Consider the following 8,889-nt stretch of genomic DNA (forward strand, 5'->3'; position numbering starts at 1 on the left):
GCCGTTTCTTACAGTTCGCTTTCTGAGGCGGAAGCATTTCAGGGTCTAAAGAAAAGCCCAAGTTAAGAGACCCAATGTGAGCCCACCTGGATTTTAAGAAGCCCACATAAACTGGGTGCGAGCATCGGGCTTTTGTGTTTCTAAAAAAAGCAAAAAAACCCTCTAGGGGTCTCCTCCCGGACTTTGATCACATGCCTAGTATCTCGACTTAGATTTGGTTGGGGACTAGAAAGAATGTTTGCGCTTTGCTATAGGCTACTTTTGAAAATGCATGTTGTTTTTAATTATAAAAAAAGAATATTTTTTAAGAATATAAATAATAACAAATAGAATTAAAAAATATATGATTTGACTTTCAATCAATAAATAAAAAATAAATAAAAAACTTGTTTAAACTATCTCAAATTTTATATAAGAATTAAATTGTAAAATATAAAAAGACATTAATCTAACATAAAAATTATTTGAGTAACTCAAAATAAAAAAGTGACATGATAAAAAAAATGAATATAAAATTTTAATTTTTGAGTAAGTAGTGAAGTCTTAGTAATTATTAGTAAGTAAAGAGTAGCAAATACTATAAATATAAACCAAAAATTTATTCAAAAAAATATACACAAATAATGAGTTATTTCTTTAAAATAACTCATAATAATAAACAAAATATAAAAAATTAACAGGTCAAACAATTTTGAGCTAATAAGTGAGGCCTAACGCCTGACCCAATAAAGCAATACCCCACACACGGGCTTGCAACCCCAAGCTCTAGCGCAAACCTTTTTTTTTTAAATAGTTGAATGAGATAGATCATGCATCATCCTCCTCAAATACTTCAAAATAAAATAGTACATTGTTTGGGAAATCTAAAATTCTACCACTTAGCTTTCAATTCAATCATCTCTCCTAAAAAAGATATAATTAGAGACTAATTTAAATTCAAAAGAGTCAATCATTCAAGATAAAAGTTATAAAATCAAAGTGAAAATTATTAAAAAAATTTACTACTCTAATTCATAGTAAATAATGAGCGAATGCACAATATTTTTTGCCACAGTAAAAGGTTAATGCCTTTTAATTTCTATTATAATGTATTTTGCTAATATATTTAGTTTTTTTAAATGATTTTTTAAAAATAAAATATAGATTTAAGAAGAAAAGAAACTGTATTTCATTTATAAATCATAAAATAGAGTTTTAATTTCAAATTTAGGTACAAGAATATAATTTTTTTTTCATAAATTAGATAAATCACTCACCTGTTTATATATATATATATATATATATATATATATATGTCTCTATTCAAAATATATATAAATTCAATTCAATTAGATTGGATGATCATATATCCAATAATTTGAGTAAAATTACCATCTTTTCAAACTCTTAATAACATCTTTTTAGTTAAAAAAATACTGAAGCTCAAGTGTTTGAATTAAATCATATCTACATAAATAAAAAAGAAAATTTTGATTTTGTATTGCATACATAAAATCCTAGTAATTGATGCTATTTGAAGTGTTTATTTGATGTGGTTATAACTTTTATAATTATAATTTTAAAAAATAAATTTGAAAAAAATCTATAAACTATAAAGGATATAGAGAAGCTTTCCAAGTTGTACTCTCTTTGTTATAATATGTGTGCAATTTGTTCCTTTTATATTTTATATAGATTAGTTGAATTTTAATGGTATTATTAACAATAAAAATCAACCTCTAATGTATAATAAATAAAAACAGGTAAAATGTTATATGCAGTTGATGTAAAAATTTTGTTTTTACTAAAAATATTAGCTTCCTATTTTATCATTCAATTAGCATCAACACCTCATGTTTTTATTTATCATTTCATTTATTTTTAAATATGTGGCTAGGAAAAAAATATATCATACCATAAAAAAAATGCAACTAAAATATATTGAGGATATTTTTATGTTATTTATTATTATTGTTGTTGTTTAGCCTGATAAATTTTAATTGGTTATGCCTTTTGTTTTTACTTTTTTTTAGAATGAATTAGTTGAGCATTTGTTAAGATAAAATAAGTGCAATTACTAAATTTTAATTTTAATCTTTGTATTTTTTTCTCTTTACTACATAATTATTTAGTGAAGTCAATATAATGAATGTACTGACTATAAGTTATAAAAGTATCAAACTCAGGTATCAGAGACATGTACACCCATGCATTTTCTCTCCCTTTTTATTTTATTTTTATTTAAAAAATATATGTATAATTTTTATTGGATCTTCATAATTCTTTGATTAACTAATCATTTGCAACGGCCTCAGCATGAAGGTTTTTATTTATTTTTATTTTATTGTTTTTGTTAACATAAAAAATGTTGCATTTGGATTATTCAATCTCTATTTGGAGCTTCATTAACCCTATTAACTAAGAAAAAGTTAGCATCAGCTTTCATAAACTATTTCAAAAGCAAACCTATAACAACTAAAGAATTAAATTCCAAAATAATCTTGCAAAAACCTAAAGACTAAGTCAACTCTAGTTCTGTAATCACTAACTCTAGTTCTATAATCACTGCTCATTACTTAACACGAATTGAAATACAAATTTCTGTATTAATAGCAAAACTTCTAATCTAAGAGCCCATACAATAATATTTATATGTTCTTTTTTTGTTTGTTGTTATCTATAGTTTTTACCTATATTAATATTAAAATAATATTTTTTAATATCAACACATTAATTAAAAAAACACTTAAAACTTATTAATATGTAGCTTAAAAAAATTGAAAGTTTCCAAAAGCACAATTGGACCATAATGCCAAAAAATCCATAAGTATAACAACTAACATGTTTATCATGTCGCATCTATTTTTTTTTTATTATTTACTTGCATGTGAAAGAAGAAAATTTTGCTCAAACCTATCATCATAATTTGTTTGTGTGTTTGGTATTATGATATAATTTTTTTAAAAAAGTTTTTTTAATTGAAAATATATTATAATAATTTTTTAATTTTTTTAATTTTTTACTCTAGCATATCAAAATCTTAAAACCATATTTAAAAATGAATAATTTTGATATTCTTTTAGATGAAAAATAATTTGAAAAGCTTGTTATATTATAAAAACAAATAAGAAAAGGTTAATTTAATTCTGCAACGAAGTCAATTTAAAAGTAGGTTATAACACTAAAAATAAAAATAAAAAATTTAAATTTTCAAATTTTTTTCATTAATAATTCTGCACTAAAGTCAATATAATGTCGTGAATGCAAGTTATGGAAGTGTTAATCTAAAAATGTTTAGGTATAAAATAATTTCATTGAATAACTAGGGCATGAGAGAGGTACGTGCTCGCAGTTTCTCTATCTCTGTTTTTTTTCCTTTAACAAATATGTTTACAATTTCCAGTTGAATCTTGATTATCCCTTGATCAATGGATCATTTACAATAGCTGCAACATAAGGTTATTTATTTAATTATTATTGTTCTTGTTAACATTAAAAAAAAAATTCAGGCAAGGGATTTGCAAATATCACAAGGGCTTATTTTTAAGCACTTTATATACAATGATATTTCTATGTTAAATTTATTTCATAATCTTGGGTTCCTTTTCTCATCATGCTCGTAAACTCCTCATAGTTGATCTTTCCATCCTGCACAATATGTTTCCCCTTACCAAATCAGTTATACAAAAGCATAATACTATTAAACTCGGTTTAATTTAGCATGTTAATCCAAGATCTAACTTAGAATATGTTTTATAAAATAAAATTAGAGTTAATTCGGTGAGACATGATTAATATGATAGGTCAACTCATTAATAGTTAGAATTTTAAAAAAATCAAAATAATTTTGCTTTTACTTTTTTAAAACAAAGAACTTAAAACGGCACCCTTTCAAATTAATCTATCCAACTTGAGATTTAATTCTTGGGTTGGATCCCCAGGTTTAATGAATTTCAAAAGTACCACCATATGATAATAAAGAGGTTGAAAAGGAAATGAGAAAATTACTTTATCAGTATCAACATCTTCTATGACTTCATTTATTGTAGCATCATCACCCATCCCATGTTGAGCCATAGCTTGCCTTAGTTCATCTCTTGTGATGAACCTGTGAAATTAAACAAGTTTAATAAAGTTTGACATTCACAGGAAGATTTATGAATCAGATTTGTCTCATGAGAAAATTAAAACCCTAAGGAGAAATGTAGGAGCAAACTAACCCACTACCATCCTTGTCAAAATATTGGAAGGCCTTGTACAAGTTCTCTTCCATCTCAAGTTTATACCGATGCATTGTAGCTGTAATAAATTCGAGATATTCGATAGTCCCACTCTTATCAACATCAGCCTGTTAAAACAAAATTGGTCTCATCAATGCTTATTCTTGCAAACTTAAGTATGAATCTTTTTGCAATGATTGTTAGCAACTAACAAACTAATGCAATGATAAAAGTAAGGATATCTAGTGTTAGTTCTCACAGCATCCATCAACTGCTTCATTTCTACTTCATTAAGCTTAGATCCTAGCCTCGACAGTCCAGATTTGAGTTCTTCGTATGTGATAGTACCACTTTCATCAGTGTCCATGTTGTGGAACATCTGCTTTAAACCCTTGATTTCTTCCTCTGAAAGGTTCTCCGCTATTACCTTCAAGAAAGTAAATTTAAGATTAGGAAAGCAATGATAAGAGGATGAAAGCAATAAAAGACAAACAGAAGAATTGTTCTTGTTGATACTTAAATCTAAAAACTAGCATCATTCTAACAACTATATTTATTCCTTCATATGGTATAACATTGAAAATGAGTTATTTAAGAATTAATTTGAGGACAATTATACGGCTGTGATCATCCAGAAAATGCAGCTTTAAAGCATACCTTTAGTGCAAGCTTCTTTAACTTGTTCATTGCTCTGAATTGCTTCATCCGAATCAAGACAGCACTATCTATAGGTTTGCCAGATGCGTCACCATCCACCTTCATCCATGGATGTTCTGGATCAAGTATATGGTATGAATAGTATCATTACGCCACATAATTTTACGACATCTATAATTTGATAATGAAGAAAATTTCCCTAGCAGACGTAATTAGTTGTAAGATCAATCAATTGAAGAAGGATATCAGAGATCCAAGTCATAGACACCCATTGAATGAGAGGAAGGACTAATCAATTAAATTCTCATGGATGATTATGTACTTACCAAGTGCCTGGGCAGCGGTAATCCTTCTCTTAGGGTCCCTCGTTAACATTTTCCTAATAAGGTCCTTTGCAGAGGATGAAATGTGAGGCCATGGCGAGCTCTCCAAGTCAAGATTGCCTTCCAGTACTGCTTCAAATATGCCCTTCTCGGTCTCTATCATAAATTGAGTTCATTCGAACGTCAGTTGGAAAAACATTACACTACAAAAATATCTAAATAGAGAAAAATCCTAGTTTAAAAATTGTAAAAAAAAACAAACAGAATGGACTCACAAATCATTGTAAAGAAAACAAACAGAATGGATGTCATTCTTTAAACAAAAGAGTGAAAACAATGTCAAAGTGTTTCTGGTTCCTCAAAAAGAACATACCAGCCCAGAAAGGAGGTACTCCACTCAGAAGAATGTACAAAATAATCCCAGCACTCCATACATCAATCTCTTTTCCATAACTCCGTTTCAACACCTCTGGAGCAATATAGTATGCACTTCCAACAATGTCGCCATATACTTTTCCTGGAAAATTAGTTATGCAATGTTCAGTGATAATAGAAAATCATGACTCTTAGTATAATAACATCCTTGCATACTTTTCACTATAGTCTCTCTTTCTAGGATGTACTGTATTCTCTTTCCTTTTCCTATCTTGTGATTGAAAAACAATTAGACGTGGTCAACCTGTGGAGTCACTTTCTTAATTGACTTGGTCTTACTAATCCATTATGGCATCATTAAGAAATACTTAATACACCAATTTGAATATTTAGACTCAAATTTCACATTTCATTTAAAAGTATAAAAATATTAAATGATACATTAGAACAAGCCAATATCTTAGATTTAGTGCAAAAACTTGTTAATTTTTTCCAATTGCTAAACATGGTTCTAGGAGATTAAAATCATAAATTTAGTCTTCCAAATGGTTACAGAACATGTAAAAATATTTAGTTTCGACTTGGCAAGATCATTCAACCAAAAAAAAACTTGGAAAAATACAGTTGTGTTAAAATTAAACCACACAAGTTGGAGAATCCTTTATCTACTTTGAAAAAGAAAAAAAATCATAAAAAAAATAAAAATAAAAATAAAAGAACTAAATTTGTAAATAAAAATAAAAATTACTAACCCTCTTCAATAAAGACAGAGAGTCCAAAATCAGTAGCTTTAATCGGAGCTTTATCTTCTTTATTTGCAAGCAAGAAATTCTCGGGCTTCAAATCTCTATGCATGACCCCCATAAAATGACACACATGAACCACATTCACAATTTGCCTAATAATTACAGCAGCTTCCATTTCTGAATAACTCCCTCTAGCGATAATCCGATCAAAAAGCTCCCCACCAGAGCATAGTTCCATGACCACGTACAGATTTTGTGTATCTTCATAAGCACCCCTGAATTCAACAATATTCGGTTGGCCTGATAAGTGCTGCATTATCAAAATCTCTTTTTTAACATCCTCAATATCTTTTTTAGTCACAAGTTTCCCCCTTGAAATAGACTTGCACGCATACTTTCTTTGTGTTGCCTTCTCTGTACAAAGATAAGTTATACCGAACTGGCCTCTACCCAATTCTCTATGAAGATCGTAAATCTTGGTTATGTCAACGAATGGCTTACCAAGAATAGGGCCAATATTTGATGTTGAAGATGGAGTAAGAGCAGTTTGAGATTTGCCAAATGTTTCTGAAGGAGGAGCTGGTTTTGTGGCTGCTTGTGATGGTGGTGGATTATAATGTTCTTGGGCTCGTCTTTTAGGTGGTTTTGGTTGGTAGCCGTCCTCTTCCGAGGTAGAGGAAATATGGATATCATGAGAACGAAACTTGGAGAAACCGAGTCTAGAGAAACAAATTCCCATTGGCTTGGTAGGCAGAAACGGAAGACAACAGAGCAAAATTGTCTTATGGTGTTTTTGAGAATGGTTAAGTAGTAAATCTGCTGATATGGGGTTTGCATTTATTACAATAACAAGAGATCGGCAACTTTTTGTCAAGGAAACTCTGTTTCTTTTCTCTTTTTTTTGGTTCTTTGCTTTTGCCCTCGGGATAGTCCTGGGTATCATTATTTCTTTTCTTTATCTTTTGGCTTGAATATGCTTCTTCTTCTTCTTATTTTTTGTTGCAGTGGAAATAAAGAAAAGAAAAACGTTCGAATATGCATTTGCTTTGCCTTGTTGTGTGTAGAAAAAAAGGCGGAGGGGACTGCTTCTTGGCTCAAAACTTGAAAGCTATTTCTTTGACGTGTGAAATAAGGAAATTTCGCTCAAACCCACCTTATTTAAGAGAGGGAGAGGGAGAGAGAGACAGGTACGAGGAACAGAGGCTTTAACAATTTTGTGTTTGGTCCAGCTATAATTTCTTTGGGGATAACCAAAGAATGCCTTAATTCTTAGCATGTTCAAGAGCACTAGATTCTTATAAAAATGTTATGAAAATGCTAGGTTTTCCTGGAAGATATAAATTAAATAGTTACAAAGCAAAGTCTCGGTTTACACTCGTCGAATCTTCTTTTTCAAAAGATGTATAGTACTATAGTCGGTGGCGTATGCATCCATTTTGCATCTAACCCACTTGTATTTCAACAAGAACAGCCTTCACAAATTTCACTTGGAAGAGATAATATGACCTCTTTTGCTAGCTCATGATCAATTGAAGGTGCTGCTATTGTACTTGTAGCAATTAAAGAATGAGAATTAAATATATAATATTTATATCAAGAATTTAAATATTATATACCTGGTTAACCTGATTTTTTTTATAGAAGCCATCTTTCTGAAAGTCATTTACTAGTGAAATCATATACAGATAAGAAAATTTATATTTCTAATACAGAGAATACTTGTTAATCATTAATTCAAATCAATATTATGGGATTTATAAATCTCATTTTAAAATATTAAAATTAATAAACACATTTCTTTTTCTTTTTAAAGATCTATTTTCGTCGGTAAAGTTATTTTTAACAAAGTCGCCGACAAAATATTTCGTCTATGCAATATTATGGTGGTAGTGTAACTTTTGCTCTTCTTGCTTTGTTATCTTTCATAGTAGCTTAGCAATGTAGCAGTTATGTAAACAGTAATTTCTTTCGTCTACAATATATTACAAACGATTGGTCTTCCATTAAAGAAGATATATAACTATTACTTATATTTATATGAAGATTTTATTGGTTCTATGTGATCGTATAATATTACTCTTTCATCAATTTTGGGTAAAAATATAGAGCAAGTACTTGTAAATTAAGCACTAAGGTGGATGTGTGGATATACCATTAAAATTAAGAGGGCTACCTGGAATTCTGATGATAGTACTGCAATTGCATGCTTCTTTTCTTTGGTAAGTCATGGCATTAATACGTATTTTATTCATATAATTTCTTCAGTTTGTTTTGTGATCATTAACGTTGTGTTTATTTAGAGAGAGATTTTAGGTTTTTTAGAAAAATTCTTTAAAAAAAACCAGAAAACTGTACAAAATATATTTACGACAGACTATAAATTAAAAAAAATATTTCTTGAAAACATGCATTATTTAATTTAAAAAAAATTGAAAAACATCTAAGTTTTTTTAGATAAACTCTTCATTATAAAATAATATCTTATTTGGTTCCGTAATAAAAAAAAATTGTGATCATTTTTTTAATATTTTCAATTTAATAAAAAAGAAGGTCCTCATTTTCAATGTTGAATATTTAGTAAATATATTT

At 28.8% G+C, this 8,889-nt stretch overlaps 1 protein-coding gene across 1 annotated transcript; it reads right to left on the reverse strand.

Annotated features, from left to right (window-relative positions):
- Positions 1–3,483: 3,483 nt before the first annotated feature.
- On the reverse strand, positions 3,484–7,160 carry CPK29 (calcium-dependent protein kinase 29). Its single transcript, XM_011036665.1, has 8 exons — positions 6,307–7,160; positions 5,553–5,696; positions 5,183–5,335; positions 4,857–4,972; positions 4,459–4,626; positions 4,200–4,327; positions 3,988–4,087; positions 3,484–3,627 (listed from the first exon to the last, which is right to left on the reverse strand). Exons 1-8 carry the CDS (start codon positions 7,037–7,039, stop codon positions 3,550–3,552), a joined length of 1,620 nt encoding a protein of 539 aa, XP_011034967.1. The 5' UTR covers positions 7,040–7,160; the 3' UTR covers positions 3,484–3,549.
- Positions 7,161–8,889: the final 1,729 nt, after the last annotated feature.

Source organism: Populus euphratica, unplaced genomic scaffold (genome assembly GCF_000495115.2).
Source record: "Populus euphratica unplaced genomic scaffold, PopEup_1.0 scaffold68.1, whole genome shotgun sequence".
In the NCBI taxonomy this organism is placed as follows: domain Eukaryota; kingdom Viridiplantae; phylum Streptophyta; class Magnoliopsida; order Malpighiales; family Salicaceae; genus Populus; species Populus euphratica.

Coding starts and splice junctions, on each gene's coding strand:
- CPK29 (XM_011036665.1), bottom strand. CDS start 7,039: ATGGGAATTTGTTTCTCTAGACTCGGTTTCTCCAAGTTTCGTTCTCAT. Junction 4,088..4,199: donor TTTGACAAGGATGGTAGTGG/GTTAGTTTGCTC, acceptor TTAATTTCACAG/GTTCATCACAAGAGATGAAC. Junction 3,628..3,987: donor AAGATGTTGATACTGATAAA/GTAATTTTCTCA, acceptor CATATTGTGCAG/GATGGAAAGATCAACTATGA.